This window comes from Colius striatus, chromosome 7 (assembly GCF_028858725.1).
Source record: "Colius striatus isolate bColStr4 chromosome 7, bColStr4.1.hap1, whole genome shotgun sequence".
Taxonomy (NCBI): Eukaryota; Metazoa; Chordata; class Aves; order Coliiformes; family Coliidae; genus Colius; species Colius striatus.
In genome coordinates this window covers 23,550,001-23,572,675 of record NC_084765.1, presented here as the reverse complement: position 1 = coordinate 23,572,675, position 22,675 = coordinate 23,550,001, and the positions used below count along the sequence as shown (strand labels likewise).

The 22,675-nt window shown below is 39.9% G+C and overlaps 1 protein-coding gene across 3 annotated transcripts in view; it reads left to right on the top strand.

Moving 5' to 3' along the window:
* Positions 1-1,362: 1,362 nt before the first annotated feature.
* Positions 1,363-22,675, top strand: part of DNAAF4 (dynein axonemal assembly factor 4) — a 25,222-nt gene continuing 3,909 nt past the window's right edge. The window contains exons 1-7 of one of the 3 annotated variants that reach the window (XM_061999875.1): positions 1,363-1,489; positions 5,719-5,804; positions 18,632-18,779; positions 19,184-19,317; positions 20,305-20,533; positions 21,263-21,408; positions 22,046-22,155. In XM_061999875.1, the coding sequence (XP_061855859.1) occupies positions 1,441-1,489; positions 5,719-5,804; positions 18,632-18,779; positions 19,184-19,317; positions 20,305-20,533; positions 21,263-21,408; positions 22,046-22,155 (902 nt within the window). In that variant the 5' untranslated portion in view covers positions 1,363-1,440. Of the gene's footprint in view, positions 1,490-5,718; positions 5,805-7,574; positions 14,392-18,060; positions 18,195-18,631; positions 18,780-19,183; positions 19,318-20,304; positions 20,534-21,262; positions 21,409-22,045; positions 22,156-22,675 lie in introns of those variants that run through there. The other 2 variants (XM_010208884.2, XM_061999877.1) reach the window with 2 other exon arrangements.

The following is a 22,675-nucleotide window of genomic DNA, read 5'->3' as shown; positions in this document are numbered from 1 at the left end:
TAACATCAATAAGTAAGCAAAGCCCATACTTTACTGCTTGACATTTTTATCCCAGTTAAAGAAGAAATCTCTATTCAAAAGACAAATATTTTAAATACAGTTGACTAATAGTTTTGATCAAGGATGAAGAATCCATATGTAACACCTCTGAACTGTAGCCACTTCAGGAGATGGGAAACTGTGGCACAAGGTACGTTTCCACAAATTACAGTGACAGCAGCAGTGATTTACCTGTCGCTTTGTATCTTTCAAGGGTTCAGCGGGGTTTACTGCCACAGTAAGGGCCACCAGTGGGGTGTGTCTCCTCTGTCCTACCCTCAGGCCCGAGACCGGGCCGGGTGGTACCTGTACGGAGGGAGCTCCTCCTTGCAGAGGCGCTTCCCGATGGCGAGGACCCACCTGCCCGCGCGCGGCTGGAGCGCGGGGCTTCAGCGCTTCGGGAAAACGCCCGCGCGGACGGGCAGGAACGGGTGCGGCAGCCCGGAGGCGAGAGGAACGCGCTCGGCACGTGTGGCACCGGCGGTAAGCGGTGCAACCCCGAGCCGCCCGGGGAGCGCACCGCGGATAGAGCGCGCAGCGGCCATTATCCGCCCGCCAGGTGCCCGCGGCTCGGCAACCACCGGCGGGAGCCGTGCGCGTGGCCCCGCGCCCGCCTTTCCCTGCCGCCGCCTCAGGGAAGCGGCTGCTCGAGCCTCGGCCCCCGCCCTCACGCGCGCTAACGGTGCCTGCGGCCGCGCGCGGGACGCCCGTCTCGCCGCCCCGCAGGCACCCCGGGCCGCCCTGCCGGCCCGGCGGAGGGCGGCGGCGCCGGCGGAGCCCGCCCCAGCGCGGCGGCTTTGTTCCGAGCGCCGGCCCGGGCTGGGGGCGCGGCCGCGGCCGGCAGCCCCGGGGGAAGAGCCGCGCCCCGCCGCGCTCATGGCGGGAGCGCGCAGAGCCCCGCGGAGTGCACGGCCGCCGCGCGAGCTGCCGCCTCGGCCCCTGGGCGCCCGGCAGACGGCCGGCGAGGGCGGCCGGGGCACGGCGCGGTGAGCGGCGCCGGTGGCCGGCGGGGGCGCTGTGCGGGGCCGCGGGGCCTGGCAGCCCCGGCGGCGGGGGCCGGGCGAGGCGGGCGCCCGCAGCCCGCGGGGGCCCTGCCCGGTGCGGCTGGGCGTCCCGCGGACCCCCGCGCAGCTCCTGGGCAGCGGCCCTGTGCCCGCCGAGGGCCGCCTCACCCGGCCCCCGCCGCGGGCCGCCACAGAGCCCTCCCGCGCCCAAACTTTGCAAAGTCTGGCAGCTCCCCTGCTGGGGCGGCGGCGACGGCGGCTACGGCAGCAGCGGGCGGGGGCGGCGGCAGAGGAGGCGGGGGCGGAGGGGGCGGGGTGCGGGCCGGCGGCGGCGGCAGCAGCAGCATCAAAGAGCCCCGATTCCTGCCGCCCTGGGAGCCATGCGCTGCTGTCTGTAATGTCAGCGGAACAGGAGAAGGACCCCATCGCCCTGAAGAGATCCCGAGGTACGAGGAGGGCCGGGCCGGACTGGGAGCTGGCCGCTCCTGGGGCCTAACTCCCGTGGGGAGAGCTGGCGGTGCCGCGAGATGCGCGTCCCGGCCGGACCCGTCCGCCACTGCCCGCCGGCCACCACACTGCGCGGGCCGGGCCGGGGCGGACCGCCCGCCGCCCCGCCGCCGACCCTTCCCGCGGCTTACGGTGGCGGTGTGGCCGGGAGGCACGGGAGACGCGCTAAGTTTGGGCGGTGGGGCCCGGCCGGGCCCCGCGGGCTCCCACAGCCTCTGGGCCTTGAAATGCAAAACTCGGGGCTCCCTCTGCATGCAGATGTGACCCGCGAGTGGAGGCGTGCGGGTGCGTAGTTCTGTTCTTGTGTTTCTCTGGATGTGCAGCCCATTAGTATGCAGCGTGCATACTGTTGGTGCAAGGGAATACGTCGGCAGTGCCACATGTCCGAGTTAGTGTTGATGCAGAGCCTATAAATTACACTCGAGTGTTGTCTCTTCTACCGTGGTCTTGCTCTTGTGCTTGATTCTAGGGACGATTTTGTTTTTCTTTTTTCAGGAAACGAAAAATTTATTAAAATGTTATTCTTTATGAATGCTACTGTTGTATGGCTTTACTGAGGTTTGAAGCATGCATTTCTTTGAAATACGATTTCTCTTCCAACTTTGGCTGTGCAGCTGACTTCAGCGGCAGTAGCACAACAGTCTACATAGAGACTGTGTCCTTGTAGTTTTTAAAAACATGCATTTCTGAATGAAATGGTGAAATACAGTAAGGTGAAAATCAAGTGAAAATAAGATCTGCAATTTGTTGTGTCTCTTTTTGCTCACCTCCTATTTTAACCTTGGAATTCTATTGTTCTGGATGTTTTAAGGGGTTTTTTTGTGGTTGGGTAAGTGGGGAAAGGTGTGGATTCTGCTATGCATGTTGTCATTGATTTAGTTTGCTTTTCTAAAACTATTCTGGTAACAGCTGGATTGCAGCCTTGAGAGTAAGAGAATGAAAATATGCAGCAATGTTACAAAGGAGACTGGGATTCATTAGACTCCTTCACTCTCAAGTCCTGGTTCTGCAAATATTTAAGCACATACAGTTTCACATGCCTGAGTTACCCACTGAGTTCCATGCAATTACTGCTTAATATCAAAACTGTTTACAATATCATAGCCATAGAATGGGCTTCCCAAATCTGGTTGAAATTAGACTCCTTTTAGTTTTCTGTCTCTAATGAAAAGTTTATTTGGCCATTTATGTTTCTTGGGAAAACCTCCGTGCTGAGATAAAACACTGTTTGAAAAGACTCTGGCATCCATCCTGTAAAAATGTAGACACAGATTTTTCAGTGAGTATGGAAATACTCCGTAGTGTATTTGCCGTGTGTTAAGTATGGCATAAATTACACACGAAGTCAGCATCTCAGTGTGTAAACAAAACTACAAGTTTGAAAATACCTGTCTTCTCTATGTATGAAGTGAAACAGATTACACGACTTCTCTCTCCTGCTTTTCCCAAATGTAAAGGACTGAAATAAATTTTATCTATTATTTGATAAGGGAATAGTTATCAGGTAGGTATTTATATCTCTAGCTCCATTACATACGTGATGTTCTAGTCAAGGATTGTATTTTCCTCCTAGAAAATTTTTTGCACCCTTGGTGCAACATTCCAAAATACTCAATACGCCCTTTAATGAAAGTCTGTGTGGTAGGTACCACTTTCTGGAAAGTTTATTTTGGCTTCATGAAAATGACCCTTATTCACTCTTTTTTTGGAGGTATGCTAGGACTAACATTCTGTTTCCTTTCATGTATAAATTAAATCATTATAAAATCCACAGTGAAAATGTAAGTTCATAGGGCTAAATTAAATCATTGGCCTCACACAGCAAGAGCTGAAAATACAAAAGCTTTGTACCTTTCCAGACAGAGGACTCAGTTCTGCAAACCTGAGCAAATGAGTGACTTTGCCCGTGAAAGTAATTCGTGTAGAAATTAGTGGAACTTGTCACTGGAATTCTGATTTTCATATGCATATGGTTTTGAAGAATGGTATCCCACAGGGGGAATTTTTACATGATTTTATAAAGTGAAACAGCACTTGCATATGATCCTTAGTGTTCTACTTGATCACAGATTTACTAATATCTGTGCTGCTGGTTGTTGAATTTATTAAAAGAAATCTAGATATTTGTAGTATTTTTCTATTTAGTGGTTAAAGTCATTAATGTATTAAGAGGAGTGTATTTTATGGAGTTGTGAGCAATGGTGTTCACAGTACAATCTCCCACTGAACTTACAATAAATGGACAGGAGTGCTGGAGAAAAAGCTAGTGGAAAGTGCAGGGACAGCTTTGAGCAAAGAGTTCATCAAGAAGATGATTTATAGAGTTGGAATTTAAGGGAAATTTTTCATTTATGTAAAACTTTGTGCTATGATGATTTAGTGCCTATTGTTAATGCAGTGGCAGTGCTTCATAGCACACTAAGTATGTGCAGGATTTTATATTCTAAATCAAGGCAAAAAGGACCCTTACTTTTAAAAAAGAGTAATCTCTAGTTATTTGATGGTAGGTTATGCTGCAATGTTGCTATGCTTATGCATAAGTTTGTTTTGATAAGAGGATCGACTTCATGCCCTAGTCTCTGAAATTTAGACTTAGGATGTCCACGTACGTCTTTCTGTATAGTGAAAAAATAAAATTAATTTCAGCGGTGTCAGACAAAGCCAAAAGGAACTTATTAAAGCAGAACTACAAGTGAATTCTTAATTGCTGTGGGACTAGTAAATTCCATGAAACCTCAAAAAAGGAGGGGAGGAGGAAGGAAGCACTAGGAGTGAAAATTTGTCAGGCCTCCTTGATCAGAAATAACCATTGGATATTTCAGCCTGTGTACAGTAGGTCTACTTCCATTTGAGATGTTGTGTTACTTTACTGAATAATCCTAAAGCTGGTTTAGCTGTATATTGGGAATACTTCTCTAATGTAGAGATGTGTAATGTCATACACTATGGTTCTCTGCTTAATACTATTGATAATTCAGTTATCTTCAGGTTGCCTTGGTAATGAAGACAAGCCTCATGTTCAACTGTATGCTTGCAACTTGGTAGAGTTTGACTTGTATTTTGAATGTGGGTTTTAAACAAATAACAGTAGAGTTTTTAGATTGGATTACCCACTTCTTAGTGTTCTATACTCTATGTATGGATATATTTATTTTTTAAAGATTATATAAGCTATTTTCTTAATGAGCCTAGGAAAAAAAGGAATTATCATGTGGATCCTTGATGTAATCATTTTATTATCTTAATGTGTACTGCTCTCATATCACCTGAAAGTGATTTTATACTTCACCTTTCTTTGCATTTATATGTGATGGCAAATCCACTTGAGCCCCATGAAGGCAGACTGAGATAATAAGGAATGTGCTAGAATATTTTCTTCTTGTTTTAATGTGATCTAACATTAAAAATGAAACCCACTATTTACACAACTTTGAGAGCATGTTCCACCATTATGAAAGGTGAAGAAGAATCTCAGGTGAAGTACAGATATCTTTGTATTGTGCGGAGTCAAGTCTGCTTGAGTAATCAATAAAATGAACATGGTTTTGTGCCAGAGCAGCCATGCCCAATTATTCTATGAGATTTCTGCAGAAGAGGTTCACTTAGAGCCCCTCTTGTTTTTGGCAGGTGTCCTTTTGTGTTGCATTTAGTGAAATTTAGATCTGAGAAACTGGAGATCTGTCTAAACAGCATGGCAGGTTTTCAGTGGTTTTAATTCATGGATCTACTACTGTTCATGGCTATTGTAACCTACTGTTTTATATTGGTACAGTGTGCTTAATAAATGCTATGTCTGTGTAAGTTAAATAGGAAGTGAATCTTAGGCATGGTTTTAAGCAGTTCTTTAGCAAGTTTTATGCATTATTCAAGATGAAATGGTGATGTTAATAACCAAGGGACTGATAAATATAAAGTAAATTGAAATGTTTACTTCAACTGTAATGAGCATGAATTGGACATTAAAATAGTAATAGAGTAAGATAGCTGTATATGAGATATGCTAATATTTACCTCCAGATGTTTGCTTCTTATGGACTTGCAGTGGAAGGCATCAGAATTAATGCAAGTTCAGTATTTGTAACAGATATCTGTTGTTGTGACAGAGGCAAACTTAAAATACAGTCTCTAAGAAAGCTAATACAGTATTGCACTGATTGAAATTTTGTAGGTGGTGACAGTGGATTGGATGGGTTAGGAGGACCAGGAGTACAACTTGGAAGCCCGGATAAGAAAAAGCGCAAAGCAAATACACAGGTAAAGTCTCTTTGCTTCTTTTGATTTTGTAATAAATAATGCGCTCAGAATTTTTTTTTTTTTTGCTGGTATGACCATCTTACGTTGTTCAGAATATCAGTCTATTCTCACAAATAGCAGTGAAGTGCAAAATATTTCTGTTGTACTGTGAGGTTGAAATCTTCATAATACGAACTATTCTAACTGAGGTGATCTTTAATCCCCATAGGTTGCCAAAGACCTAGAAAGAGAGAATTATGGTGAGACTGTGACAACTTGTATTTTGCCATACGAGACAGACTTCCTTTGTTGACTTTGTAGCCATTCGTAGAAACCTGTATAGCATGAGTAGTTGCCATGAGACTACTTCTTCCTTTTATTCCTGTATTTGTAGGTTTCTGGGCTAATGGATCAATTGCTTTGACTAAACTTCTGGCAAAATCCCCAAATGGGTTTTTTTGATCAATAGCTGTGAAGCAAGTTTAGCTCCCTCCAGTTAATGCCAGCAGTTTGGCATTTCTATAGTTTCTGTTTCCAGAAAAGGAAGGCTGAATACAAAAATATCTAAAGCAATTAGATATCTGTAGTGCAGAATTTTCCTTTGTGAGTTGATTCAGCTTTGAGGGAAGGTAGCTGTTAATTTGGTACTTCTGAGTGAGAGTAATTTTATTTATGTAGGTCAAACAATCACTTTCTGTTGGATATATCCAGATTCCATTGAGATATGGATCTATTTTCTTAATTTTTGTTTTGTTTTAAAGTAGCTGTGGTGAAATTTACTCTGAGAAGTATTCAGTAAATTTAAGGATTTTAGACCTCTTTCTTGTTGGGGAGCTTTCCTTGTGTTCTGGAATGGTGATAACTGTAGAGGGCATGCAGATTAGATTCCTCTCTTTTCTTACTAGGTTCAAAATATGCAGCACAGCAGATTTTTTTTCTTTTTTTGGGGGGAGGGGGAAAGTTGAGTCATAATATATTTAGGAGAAAATGCTTTCTGTGAGCACAGTTAGTGTGAGAGTGGAGCAGCTAGATGTTCCCCACAGGCTACTCTAGAATGAAATTCAATTGTATAGCCACTCTGATGACATTTAAACAGTCTCTGGGCTCCATTAAACATTTGATTATGCTCTGTAACCAGAAATTCTTGTATTTTATACCTACTGACTATGCTTTGCAGACTGTCCACAGTCACTGAATGCTCACAAGGGACACGTCTGGTACAAAGAATATAGAAGAGACCTATATGGAGACTACTATATTCTATATGCTTTTTTTAGGGTTACAGAAACATTAGATTATGGATAACATTAGGGTTTTTTTAATATATGTATAGAGATATATATATAACTTATAGAAGTGGAGTGTCTTAAGAGATATTAATTCAGTAAACCCTGAAGTTGAACTAAGAAAATGCTTCAAATCATCTCTTCAACATTTGGAAATATTTTTTGTGTGTGACACATGGCTTCTATATTGCTGCTTTTCATATGTATAAGATTAAGGAATAGAAGTCACATACCAAGTAGTATTTTCAGAAGCATGGTTGTGAAATTTCATAATTTTTAAAATGTTGAGATTACTGTAAATCACCTTATTATCTGGAGCCCAAACCCCTCTCTAGCCTCTGTACTGAAATTTCAGACAGCTTGGCAGGGTGTAATGGGTGAGCTTTACACAACAGCTGAACAGTTCTTTTAGCAGTAGTGCTGCTAATCCAGAACCTTTGTGGTTTGTCTGTCTTGCAGGGAAATGCTAAAACTAATTTGAATGTTGTATTTAAAATATTTTTAGGGATCATCATTTCCTCCTCCATCTGAATATGCTCCACCGCCGAATCCAAGCTCTGACCACCTTGTAGCTGCAAATCCCTTTGATGACAACTATAATACCGTGTCTTATAAACCTTCAGGAAATCCATATTTTAGTAATCCTGGTTATCCTGGCTTTGGAGGCTATAACACTTTCAGAATGCCACCTCACATGCTGCCCAGAGTGTCCTCGCCATATGGTGGTTCTTATTCCCTCAGAAACCAACCACATCCTCTTCCTCAAAACCCCGTTGGAATGGGTTTTAGTCGACCCCACTCTTTCAGCTTTGGTCCACATGATAACCCAGGTTTTGGAAATCAACCTCCATATAGTAGTGGTCAGATAAATCAAAATGTCAATATACCTGGTCAGCATTTCAGACCAAATCCCAGTGAAAACTTTGGCCATTCTGGTCAGATGCCTCACCCTGATGTGCCATCTAACTTTGGTCCTGGAAACAATCCAAATTTCCCAAATTCTCAGCTAGAGTCAAACCATGCTTTTGTTCCTCCACCAAACACGTACAACCAGACAAAATCATCAGCACAAAAGCAGGACTTTAGTCAAGGTGCAAGCAAAGCAGCCAGCCAGAACACTGCTGCTCATCAGCATCATCACAGGACAGAGGATATTGTGAGTCAAGGTAACAGTGACATCAAAAATGTTACTCGAAACAATGCGGTAAATCAGGATAATAGCCATTCTAGTAGTGCTGATAACGCTAATGCTGGTCATTCAAATGGGACTCAGAGTAAGTCCCGCCAGCCTCGAGGTACTGCTGAAGGATGCAACTCTGAAAAGAGCAGCAAAACACCCCTTCATCCCAGTCGTCATGGTCACTCATCCTCTGAACCTGTCTATCCATGTGGAATTTGTACACATGAAGTTAATGATGACCAGGATGCCATCCTGTGTGAAGCCTCTTGTCAAAAATGGTTTCATCGGATCTGTACAGGCATGACTGAGTCAGCTTATGGTCTTCTTACAGCAGAAGCATCAGCAGTATGGGGCTGTGATACTTGCATGGCTGACAAAGATGTCCAGTTAATGCGTACGAGAGAGACTGCAGGACCACCTGCATTGAATACAGATGGCTAGCAACGTGAACTGGTGATAGTGGTTGAAATACTTGCTATGAAAATTTGGTTACAAGTTGATTACTTCACTTTCTGCAGACAATCAGTTGTGTTTGATTGCTGTCATCTTTTTCCTTAATCTATTTTCATTCATAAACTTTCATCTCAGCTTTTGTACTTGTAGTTTTATGTGTGCAAATGTTTTATAGGATGAGATTTACCTTTTTTTTGGGTTCTGATTAAACTGTAAGACATAACTGACAACTGATAAGACACAGGATGTGCACGGACAATTTTAGTGAAAGCAAAATGTGCCTGTATGAATAGTCACTAACTTGCTAGTGTTAATGTGTTAACTAACACTAGCATTTAGTGCTTGGTTTTAACGGTACTATATTTTCAAGTAGTAATTACTTTTTTGGAGGGGTGAATGTCCATTACTGATGTTTGATGTTCTTGCTATCCATACTTTGCATATAGTGGAGGTGACATGGAAGAATGTGCAGTACTAATAGTTTTTTTTATTTTAAGGTAAATACAGAGAATTTGCATGTCCTTTTTCCTTAAGTAAACCATTAACACTATTCATGAAACTAGCGAACTCTTACACACTTATATTTCCTTGACAAGCTACTGATCTCTTGACTTCTCAGCAAATACTTCTTTACAGAAGACTCTTGTTAAGTCTTGCAGTGTTTGGAAATAGGTACAAAATACGATTACACTGGGAAAAGAACACATGAAGTTCATGAAGTCCAGTGCTTTAAATCTAGAGCATACCAAAACTAGGGTTCAGTTATCTTAAGCACATAGGTTAGGATACAGTCTCTGAATCTGTCTCAGTTGTGTGATCATGCACCTCTCTCTCATCCTTATTGATAGTTCTAGTCTCCTGCCTCAGTGCTGCCTGGGAACAGCGAATGAATTAATGTGGTGAAAGTCCTGTCCTTCTAGGGCTTTCAGCTAGAGTCTGCTCAGTTGTCCCGAGCATACACAGTCCACTTGTCATGAAGGAGGGTGCAAAGCAATGGAGTGTGCTCAGCACAGGCTCTGAATTGCAAGATAATTTGGCCAGCAAAGTCTTCCAACTAAGTTCTCACTACGGTCTCAGCCAGTCTTGCAGCAAAGGGGTGGGAAATGTAGGGTGAAGAAAAATACAGCTTTCATGTGAGGTGAATTTAGCTCACATCAGGAGCGAGTAATTAGAAGTTTTGCTTATTTGCTAAACTTAATATGCTGCTGGCAAATATGAATGGCACTAGAGCTTTGTATGTGATGCTAAGAATTCTATTTTAATATGGGTAATTGATCTTATTCTTGATCTCAAACATACACGCGCACAAACACCCTTGCTTTTTTTATGTGCAGAAACATCTAGCCTTGACTTCAGCTGTAGCAATGTGATAAACTTACATATCCACCTGAAAAGGAGTGCTTCTGCAGAGAGAAGTGTTGTTTTGACTTAAAAGGTGGCACTGTAATAACAGATACTGCTCCTAGTACCACCATGTTAGAAACTTTTAGTTTATAAACAACAGTTAAATCATGTCAAGCAATAAAGGTACTAGTCATGCTCCTTAATGTGATAAATTGTTCAGATCTATGGTGATGAGTGATGTAGAAGCCTATCTAGAATACCATCAAAGAGGTACAAAGAGGTAGTTTTTATGGTAAGCTATGACAATGAATGAAAAGTCCTGTTTGCTAGGTCACCATTTTTTTTCAATTTGAAATGGGATCTACTGTGGTACTTTCCTGGGAGATACTGTGCAGATAGTAATTGTCCTTATTTTGTTTTAGAAGTGCAGGTTGTGCCTATTCTTTCACTAGGGAAGTATAGTATTGCCGCTTTCTTTTTTTTCCCCTTCTCTCATCAGGAAAAAGGAAATAATGCCTAAAGTGTAAATGACACAATTTGTATCTTGAGGATTTCCTGTGTGGAGATGTAAAGAAGGTATAAGGCAGATCTGGGGCTTCTGTTTTCATCACTGTTTGCTTTGTTTAGTACAAAGACTAAATTTAATTTATTTTGATAGAGTTATGATATTTGAAAACAAAAAAACAGCCAAGCAACAACCTCTGTTGGAGAGACTTATCCTTCAGTAGTTTTCCTAATGACCGACTGTTAGAATTTTCTTCCGTTATCTAAAGTAGAAATTAAACTAAACCTTGTTTAGATAGGTTTATTCCTTTGGGAGTCAGTTTAATGTCTGCAACAATTTGCGTTGTGAAGGTAGTGGAGCTGTTTCAGACCTGCAGAAATGTGAATGAGAAGAAAAATTTTGCTCAGTGAAAATTCAACAAAAGCTCCGATGATTATGTTGTTACCCAAGTGTGCTTTTCGCAATACCTTTTCCACTCCCACAAGGCATTCCTTTTGTGTTTGGGGCATTTGTTCTCAGAAGCCCAGTGAATGTTTTAACATTTTGGAGCAGAGATTATATTTCAAATTTCTTACTCTCTTCCTCAACCCTACATGAAGTTAGGTGTTTTCTGCGTTAGCTAGCAAAGCATTAAAATTTAGAGTTCTTACAAACTTAAAATCAACTGGATTAAAATTTATAAGGCCTTAAGTTATGTAATTGTGAAACTTATTCTAACAATTGATTTCACTTTTTCTAAACTGGTACTATGTTGGGTTTGTAACCCAGTAAATTTTCTGTGTTTATTAACCTCCTAATTTAAGACGTTGGTATATGCCAATCACATAAAATAAAAACCAAATGAACAATAAATTCAAACTTGTTATCACACTGATCATAGAGATATGACTGGCAGGATCTTCAGAAGTCATCCAGCTAATATGCTTGCCCTACTGATGTGCTCTTGGCAGAACTGGACTTTATCTAGACAGAGGGTTATACTTTGTTTTTCTCTGCATGTATCGACTAGTAGTAGTTCAAGTATGCACAGGAAAAACAACAATCATGTTTTGTTAGTAAGGTACTAGGAAAATGTCAGCTGGTTAGAATTAGAGATTAGTTATAGAGTGGGTGGGTAGGAGGGAGGGTTGATTAGAATAGGTGAGGTTTTTTTGTAATACTCTACATGAAACAATTTGTACTGAGCTATCATGTGCTTCTTTCATTGCTAGTGATTTAGACTGTACGGGTGCTGCACACCAAAGATATTGCAAAGATTTTGTAAACATACAAACCTTAACATTCTTGTGGGAAAGGCCTGTGTCATTTTAAAATAGCTCCTCGTCATGATCAGAAATGCAGCCAATATTGCCCAGAATGTTCTCCTTCCCCACCTCTCCCCCCTCCCATTTTTTTTCCCCCCCTTAGGCTGGGATTGAACTATCCGTAATACTTGGGGGGATTTTGCCAGAGATCAGTTTTAAGTGAATGAATATGTAATTTGCTCTTTAAATGTCTGTTTGGTTGGTGTCAGGGTGACAGTGCTGCATATAGGCTAGAGGGTAGATATCAAAAATCCCGTCTGACTTTTTTTACTGATCCTTTCTATAACTTGAGACAAGTTGGTTAACTGTTTGTGCCTCCATCTCTTTTTTCAGAAGATGGGAACAATGCTTACTTCCCAAGGGTGCTTAGAGGCCTAGTTATTGTTTGAGATCTTCTGATGAAAGAGACAAGACAAAAGTAATAAAATTTGCTCTATTTAAAACAAAAATAAAATTTTGGGAGCTGCTCAAAGAATATACTTTGTGACGGCTGAAGTTTTTAATCTTAAGACCTTGTTTTGTAACTGTAATTTTAGGCTTAACTTGAAGCATGTGAAAATTAACAAAGTCGGTGGAACTGCATGCACGTAGTCAAGAACGTTTCAAGTGTTTGCAGTTTGGGGCCTATATTTGTGAGTGAAATGCTTTTTATGGTTTGAGATCTTTACAAAATCAGTGGTGTTCAAATGTCGCACCTTTTTAATGTTTGTCTCTATTCCAACTTAATACAATAACACATCTGCATTAAATATCTCTTTCATTTTATAAATAAACATTGCCTGGCAGTAAAAGTATTGGTGTAACATTTTTTTAAAAAGGAAGTCATGCTTCTTATCATGTTGTATGTGACTTATGACTGTTTCATATTAAAACTAATATTTCCTTATGTACTGCTTAAATATACCTGTTTTGGGATATCAGTTCAGTACTTTTTATACAATCTTGAATGTGTTCCACATTGGTGACATGTATTTTTGCAACAACTTTTTTGTTTCAATTTTAAATTAGAGCATGTCTGAAGTAATACATGCATTAGTGCTGTGGTGTGTGGCAAAGTTAATGTATGTAATTCAAATTGGAAAAAAAGTTTCCAGACTTTGTCCAATATTAACCCTGTGGCCAGGGATGAAATTACTATGTAATACAAATTATTTCATATCATGATGTGTTTTAAGCTACTCTATGAAGTATGTGAAACATTGTTTATGGATTGGTAGCTGGCATGGTATCTTGCATAGGATGAGGTCTGATAGATGATAGCAATCCATGGTAATTAAAACTTCCTACCTTTCAGAACACGCAGCACTTAATGTGCATTGTCATCTTATCCCTATAATTGTTAGTATGAATTTCTTAATATTATCCACTGACAAATGGGTGAACATTTCATAATAATCTCATGGGTATGAAAATTCTATTCTAATACTCTTTACTTGGTTTACAAAACATTTAGTTTTTTTATCTATTGGATGTGACTAGATACATGCAGGAGGATCTAGAACTGGATGTATTTTAAAGTTACTGTGGAATTACCAAGTTTTGTCTGAAGCTTTCTATATTAGAATAGATTCTTCCTTAAAATTGGAAAATTAAGTGTACTTAGCAGAGCTCTTAAGGCAATATAACCATTCTATGCTACATCTTGACTTACGCACATTCACTTCTTTGTATGGGGTTCCTCTGATTTCTTGTTGGCTTGTGCTTTATATGGAAATAAAGGATCCCTTTAGTGCCATAATATTTTGTGTTATCAGTTCTGAGGTAATTAATTCTGAATGGTATTCAGACCCCTAGAGAGGCTGCCTATAGCTTGGAATATTCAGCATCGCCCTTAGTTTCCTGGTTCAGAAATGGCTTATCCCAACATCATATGGAATGCCTATTTTTGTATTGTTTGTCAGATGTAATTAATTTTTCCTTTCAAGTTCTAACAAACTGTCTCAAAATAATTTTTGATCCAACCCAATAGTTTATGCACTGTAATTCAGGAATTGCTGTATTGGATATAGTTTGGGGCTAGAGTCCTGAGAGATGTTGTGACTTTTTAGCCTAGACATTCATCTTCTATGTGATGGTCTAAATCTGAACTTCTGTATAACTTAGAGGGCAAGCTTTTTCCTTTCTTTTTTTCTGAAGTGTGAAATACTGTGGAATTGAGGGCTTTTTTACTTAAAAGACAGTCTCTCTTCCAAGCTTTTGTGCATGGCCTTTAGAGGAGACACTGTGTTATTTAGAGCCTTCTGACTTGGAGGAATTTTTTTCCACATGTCCTTTCTGTGTTTAAGATGAATTTAAAAAGGCAAGTTACCAATCTCCTGCTGTCCAAACAGAACAAAATATAAGCTGTTTAAGATTGTTGACATGTATTTTTTTTGTTAATAATGATGCAATATTTTACCTTTTAGAAGAACATATATCAGAATCTGATTCAAACATTCTTGGAAAACGTATATGGTAGATTTTTGTCCACCACTGTATGTAACTTTGTCGCTTTCTGTTGTCTGGTTTCAGTTTCTCTTAAAATAAAGATGATTTTTGTGGGGAAGTTGCCTGTTGATTTTGTGAAGATGTAATGCCTAGATGAACTCTTGTAATGTTTTTCTTATGAGAATGCGTTTGGATTAAGACATAATCCAGCAAGAAACAGTATGAGATCATACTGATCAGAAGGGACAGCTCCTGCCTCTCTTGAAAAGGTCTGCTGTTCTGCAAAGGCATTAATCTGAGGTAATTACAAAGCATATTAGAAGAGGTCTTGTACCCACAAGTCCAGTTTCTTTCTTATTATTGTTTTTAAAGAGCTTTCTATACTTAGGAAGAGATTAGGAAGATATTTTTGTATTAGATTTAGTGTCAGGACAAGGGGTAATGGGGAGAAGCTGGAACACAAAAAGTTCCATTTAAACATAAGAAAAAAACCATTTTACTGTTCAGGTGAACAGGCTGCCCAGAGAGGGTGTGGAGTCTCCTTCTCTGGAGGTTTTCAAAACCTGCCTGGACGTGTTCCTGTGTGACCTGATCCAGGTGGACGTGCTTTGGCGGGGAGGGTGAACTAGATGATCTGTAATGGTCTGTTCCTACCATACGATTCCATGATTATGCAAACAATTATTTAATCTACTTTATAAATATATTACTATGCTATCCCTGTTTGTGCCAGAACTATATCAGCGCCATAGTTTCAAAGCAACTGATATGGGTGGTCCCAAGCCACAGACACAAACCAGTTTGTTGGAATAAATAGCATCTCATAAATTGGTCCTACTCATCATAAAAAAATATGGAGGGATGAGAGAGAATTTAGAAAGGATGGGATAAAAAAGGTTATTAATGACAACGAAAACCTAAACTATTTAAAGGATTTTTTTTCTCCTGTATATTACAGTTTCTGAAGCTATTAGAAGTGAAATAACCCCTGAAAGATATGGATGGATCAGCAATAGGAAGGTCCAGAATATTAATAATATTATTAGGATTTGACTGGAATCTCCTTTGTAGCCCAGAAGATGGGAATTCAAGAAAAAGTTTTCCAGGGAAAATTTTATCTCCTTTAACTACACAGTTGCTTGCACTTTTGATGGATAAGTTAGTGCCAACAGAAGAAAGATCCTGAATGGGCCTCCATATTGGTTTATTTTACAAAAGTGTCATAGCGAGAACTCCAGTTAAGCTAGCAATGTGGAAGGTATATGACATCGGTGATGTTTTCAGACACACATCAATAGAAGACTTAGGTTGATCCAAGACTTTGCTCAAGTCCTTTTGTGTGCTTTAGCTACTAAATCTCCTGTTTTGGCTTAGAAATGTGGTAATGGTATTTACTGTGTCATCTACAAGTGAAATACATAGCTTTGCATCAGAGGTCTAGCTTTTAAGTAAATAGACCTGTTTTGTTTAACTTGAGAACATCAAATACAGGTAACCATAACTATATCCTGTCTTGTAAAAATACATATACATAGTATGTTCTTTCTGTCAGGAATAAATAATAAAGTGCTTAATTTCAGTATATTCTCTATGATTAAACTAAAAATGACATCTGGATGACCAAGGCAGGAGACCAGCCCTCAACAAATCTGTTTGTTGTCCCCGAGTGAACTCTCCAAAACTGAAGGAGACATTCCAGATGACTACAGCTGCATTCTGGAGTGGTAGGGGATTTTCACTTACTATTGCCTTATAATCATTATAGCTAATGCTGCTATTGGAACATCCTGATTTAAACCAAAACAAAACACCATCTCCTTCAACCCCTAACTCTTCTGTTACTTCAACTAGGAAGCAGGCAAATAGGATTTTCACCACTGTATGCAGTTTTGGCCTCTACATTTGCAAAATAATAGAAGTGGGAAAGCTTTGAGGTCAGCAAGGAAGATAAAGTTATGTAAAAGAAATACAAGTAAGCCAAGAATCTTTCTAGGCAAATAGAATATCTCTTAGGGTGGAGAAAACCTATGTGAAATTGAATGGCACAGATGGCATGTTGAGAACTTCCTTGCTTCATCCTTGTCTGCACTTGCCTGAAGTTTGTCTTGTAATACATACAACTAAGAGATGTTCGATAAAGGTAGTATGACACAGGTTTAAAACAAACAGGAAAAGAATCTTTCCTCAGGTTTTATTTACTTATTTATTTTCTCTTAGTTTCTTAAGCTGATGGCAGCCTGATTATGGAGGTGGCACAGTTTAAGCCTAGGTTCAGAGCTATAAACAACAAAAGTCTCATCTTCTGCCGCTACAGCTGGTAGCAAGGCTCCTTGTGGCATGCTGCAGATCCTACCGTTAAGTCTGGAAATACCTATAGTGCAGGGTTGAAAACAAAGTCACAAGTATCAAAAATGCTTAAAGCATTTTGACTTTCAGTTAAATCACTTTCTCTTGTACTTTTTGAATGCTTTTGGAATGAGGAATTTAATTCAGTTCACAGATTGGCATCCAAGCAAGCATTCATCCAGACAGTATTGACAGTGAGCAAGTGACGGTGGAGGGTAACGCAGAAATCATATCTGTTGCAGTGGATTTCTTGCTCTGAAAAAGTTGTAAACATCAATGGTATCTACTCGAATATACTGCATAATAGTAACCACTGCCATTTGACTTGCTTTTAAACATGGGTAACAGAACATAAAAATGAAATCATCTGTGATATACATCAGGAATCTTTGGGTAATGTGTGCAGTGTTAAACTCTTTTCTTGGTCATATTTTAAAAGAAAGAAAAGGAGGGAAACTAGACTTTTTGCTTCTGGATTTTTTCCAGGTAGTTCTAAGGAATGGTATACTTTTGAGGAACTTACACATACCAGAATGTTTATCCAAATGTGTATGACTTGCCTTGCAACCTGTAATCTGCAAAAAAGTTGCTTTCTATAGCCTTTTTTTTTGGCAGAGTGTTGTGCTTGTTCGAGGAAGTTTGAGCAACAACGTACAAATTCTCTCTTGAGTTCTTGGCAAAGACAGCAAAGTGGGCAATATTGCAAAGCAATAATAGCATGGAGCTGCCCGTATGACCTAATTATTTTTTGTTTCAGTGTATTGCTAAATCGGTGCACAGCTTTTAAAAGTTTTTACCAGACTTTCTCAAAGAGCAGTTTTTCTCATTATGGAAATGTATTTGGATAATAAGAGCTGCATTCCTTCCTACACTGCTGAGGTGAGAGTGATGAAAACCAGAGCAGTGCCTTATATTTGCTCTATTCTGGTCAGTCGGTATGGCTATACCTATGTCAGCTAATTTCTCCGAGTTAGAAAATCAGACATACTGTACATTTGCTTAACCTGTGTACGCTTCGCTGTACATTTGTCCCGCCCTGCTACTGGGAGCCCCAGGGACCGCTTTTGTTGCTTTGAGCTGTGTACGGGGCCAGCAGGACAGAGCACTCGATTCGTTGGCAAGGGGCCCACAACCGCCCTTGCTCGTCCATCAGTGGCGGCGCGGTGGATCGCGCTGCTGTGCCCGCTGTTCCAGGGGAGCCGCGGGTGCCGCCGTGCCGGGCTGCGGGCGCGGAACGGCTCACCACCCGCCGCCGCGGGGCCCCGCAACTCCCCATGCGCGCCGCGCCCCGCCCCGCGGGGCCGCCATTGGTCAAGGCTGGGGGTGGGACCCGTCAGCGCGTTCTGGGGCCGGCCTCGGCGTCACCCGGAAGCGCTCTCGGAGAGCCCCGGAGGCTCCCGCCCCTAGCAACGGCGGCAGAGCGGCCTAGCAACAGGCGCGGCCATGCCGGTGTGGCTGCGGGAGTACAGCTGGCGGCAGACCGGCTCCGCCGTGTACCTCTCGCTGCCCTTGCGCGGCGTTCGGGTCACCGCCACCAACATATTCTGCACTGACCAGTACTTGAAGGTGGGGCGGCCGCGCAGCGCGGCCTCACTCCTCTCACGGGCCTTCTGGCGTACAGTGTCGCCGCCTTGAGATATGTGGCGCCCGAGGGCCTGTGGCTTGGTGTTACATTGTGGCTCTGTTAAAAAGCACACGCTTAATACACCAGGGCGGTGTTGTCATGTTTTCTAATAGTTAAAATCTCATCTTCCGTTGTATACTGCAGGCTGTTAAATAACTGTCCCTCAATAGATACTGGCTTTAGCACTGTTGGTTCTTGTCTGTACTAAGGCTACTTTTTCAATCTCTGAACTGGTCTGATAAAATATGTGATCTCCATGCTGGATACTAAGCAAGTCAGCCTTGTCAATAGCATGTGTTTCTTGAGGTTTACTGTATGCTCATATTGCGTATTTGTACTAAAATCTAAATATTAGTACAAATTAATTATATTTTTGTAGGTAAGCGTCCCTCCCTTTTTATTTGAAGCTATTTTATATGCTCCTATTGATGAGACAAAAAGCACAGCAAGGATTGGAAATGGAATCATTTTCTTCACTTTGTATAAAAAAGAAGTGGCCATGTGGGACTCCCTAATTGTAGCAAATGGTACGTTCTGTGCTGTGAAAAGAAGATTGCATGTAAAAAACCCAAACTGTGCCAAAACTTTACAAACGATAGTAATCGATCTGAAGCTTCTTCCACTAGATATCTGCAAAGTTAAACCTTGTTGTTCACTGTTAAAAATAGAAAGGATATGAAAACAAAGAACACTTACTAGCTCTAGTGCACACAAACCAAAACAACGTTCACTGTAAAACTTACATTTTGCCTGTAAGGAAATCTTAGTTTTTCGTTTTGAAAGGTCGGTTTGATAAGAGACTGCTTTATGGAATTTGAACCACATTACATTTTCTCAAACAAAGTAACAAAAGGAATCGTGTTTTTATAAATATGATACATTATGGTAGAACTTCAGGCCTAAATTACTGAAATAGTTTTTGTTTTTTAAGCTGACAAGGAGAAACTGCAATATCTAAGAGAGCATGCTGTTCTAAAAGCCCATGAAAAGGCAAAAGAGGAGACAGAAGCAAAAAGGGTTACAAAACAAGAACACAAAAAATATGCTTTGGAGGCTGCAATGAAGGTGAGCCTGGAAGGAGTTCTACAAGACATATACATGTAAACAGTTACCAACTAATCTCGTAGCTGTTTGCTTAGGTATACCTTCAAAAATATGAGAACTACTAATTTTTGTTACAATGGTGGAGAACCTTGTTATTTCCTTGTACTTAAAATGTATTTATTACCAAATATGAAAATGATACTGAAAAAAATACATAGAAATTGCCATTTTCCATTGTAATACTAATGAATTTTTTTTTTTGTGAGCTCAGATTTATGTCAGTTGAAAGGAGACTACAGTAATGTGGCAAAACTGTAATATTTTGTGGCCTTTGCATCAGTGCAATTGTTTGCCATTTAGTCATTTATTCATTGTTATATTTTATATTTGACTTGCCTTTTTTATGTTTATCTATGTCGTTCTGTGTTTTATGTATATCTTAAGATGCTTTCTTCAAATTCTTATATATCTAAAAGATCTACTCACTTCAGGTGTGTTTAAAATAATTTTTAAAGTATACAATGAAATTTTAAGATTGCAAATGCAATTTAGACCAAAGTGAACAGCAGTTAGTGACTTTCTTATTTGCAACATTGTACCTATTCCTCCTATGTAATAATGTCAAAGACGAGAAGTAATATGTAATAATGTCAAAGAGAAGAGGAGAAGTAAGAAATGCTATGTAAAAATTAAGCCATATATTTTACATTTCTGGATATTTCTGCATATTCCATTGTGTTGGAATATGGCTAGGTTTTTTGTTGTTTATATGTAAAAGTTATTTCTGAATGTTTCTAGGTTATACCTTAGTAGTGGTAATAAAATGGTTAAAAGATATGACTGCTTAAAGCTAATCAGAAATCTTTCTAATTAACATCTTTCATAACTGCTTGTGTGATCACATTAATGGTGATACTATGCTTGGGATATGAGACTGGGAAAATAATGGTAATAGTAATCCCACTACTATCAGATGTTACATATCTCATAGATTTATCATTTAAACAGCTAGAGGAAGCAGAAAGAAAGAGAGTTGAAGATCTGAAAGAAAAGGAGCGTCAGAAGGTCACTGAGGAGTTGGAGTTATGGAAAAAACAACAAAAAGAAGCTGAGAAACAAAGGAAAGTACAAAAAGATCAAGAAGCACAACAATTAAAGGAGAAGAAAAAGGAGAAACTGAACAAAACTAGGATTCCCAATGAAGGAACTTCTAAGATCAGACTCAAACCTACTAAAGGTTGTAAATCTGAAGTGCATTTTATCATTCTTTAAAGTGTGGCTATAACTTTATTTCTAGATATTTCTAATTCATTGATATCTTTGTCTCCACCATACTAAATGAACAATTTCTTTTATTCTGCAGTTATTTTAGTGTCTTTATGTTCAGGCAGTTTATTGAGCTAAAGCATGTGAGTTTTTAGCTCTCATTGAAGTCTTTGGAAATAAAAAGGCAGTTTTCTTCTTAGCTTTAGGAGAATAGACCAGAAAACCTTTCAGACAGTGTAACGCAGACTCTCTGAGGAGTTCATGTTACCGTAAGTTACCTAACTGCTGGCTTTCACTGAAATAGGCAGTCTCCTTTCACTGTCTCTATTCTTTGTCTTAGCCCTGCAACAGAGAGCCAATTCAGAAAACGAAAACAACAGAAAAATATTTGGTTTTGGTTTTGCTTTTGTAAGGTTAGTTTTAGCTCTTGTAGTTGCTCTGTCAGAGAATCATGTAAATGACAGAGATGGTGGTGTGAGAGTTCAGAGTTCATTTGTGACAGATGATGTAGCCTGTAAATAGCTGGCATGGTTTAGCATGCACAAACCTTTTATGAACCTTCCCTTCAAAAGAACAAGCCTAAGCCTTTCTCAAGCTGTTGGAGATTTTCTAAATTAGGTGTACTTTGGACTTTGGTGGAAAACCAGAAAAATCCCTTTTGCTTAATTTTTCATTTCCAGTACCCCAATTCTCTTCGTAGGTCATGGTTCCTATAGTATGTTTTCAGAAAATATAAAGGAAGAACAGTTGCCGGCTCCACGATCTGCTGCTACAATTAAAATAAACTTCACATCACGAGTTTTTCCTACACCTCTGAGAGAATCTCGTGTCGCAGAAGAGGAGGAGGTAAGAATTGGTCTCTGCTTTAGTATGATTTTTATACTGTCTTCCAAGGTGGTGAATTATTTACTGTTTAGTCAGTAAGTTGACAAAAACATAATGTGTGCCAAGGAATGTTTCCTGTGCAATATTCTTATCTTCCAAGGAAGGCAGCCTTATTCAAATTAAGATTTAGAGAAACACTTTTAGTATACAAATTATTTTCACCAAGTGTTTGATAGTGCACATTAGTAAACAGTATGTTCCTCTTTTTTTTGGAGAAATGAAAAAAGGCAGTAATATTACTTGAACTCTTTGAAGTAAAAAATTTGAAATGTCTTTACTCTTATATTTAAGATGCTTTAAGTTCTGCCTTCTTAGAAACAAGCTCATGGCTCATTAGAGTTCTATTGAATGAACACAGAAGTGTTTTGAAATTTAAAACAAACAAACAAAAATGTATTAGTGATGCAGTAAACTTCTCACGTAGTCATAAGATATTTGGGGAAACTTGGAACTTTTTAGTATCTGTCATTATTAAATATTTCTGTCCAAAATACATCACAAATAGAATTCTTTTGATATGAGTGAGCAGATGAAAGCAAAATCCTTTTTTGGATTTGAATTGATTCAGAAATACTACTTTCACTTTGTATATTTACAGTGGCTACGTAAACAAGCAGAAGCTCGAAGAACAATAAGTTCTGATTTGTCTGAGATGGAAGATTTAAAAGAAGAGGAGAAGAATCCAGATTGGTTAAAGGACAAAGGAAAGTAAGTAGATTCCATTTGAAGATATATTTAAAATGAAAAATGTATGTCTGTTGTTTAGTTTTGATATTTTCTATTTATCCTAGACAGAGAATTTATTGACAGCTTATGGGTTTCATGAGATACAATTGCTGAAGATCATGCTGAACAAAATCAATGTGAACACATAATGCATGTTCTTCCATGAGGATGGTTAAATCAGTGCAATATTATACCTAGGTGTTTTTCCTTTCATTTGTTCATTTTATTAAAAGGTTAATCATCTGTCTAAACTAAACTTTAGGAATATGTTAAAAATGTTGGTATGTTTATATAGCTGTGCTGTACAGAAAGGTTTGATTAATCAGGCAGCTTTCAAAATGAGTCCTATTTCTGCGTAGAAGTATCTATCTCTTACTGTTGCTCACTGCTTTTAAGTAACTATTTTTGTTATGTGTCTATATGATATATTGTCAGCATCAAGTTTGACTGAACTTCATCTGTGTTCTTCTCAGAAAAGGCTATAAATAGCTATTTCCAAAGA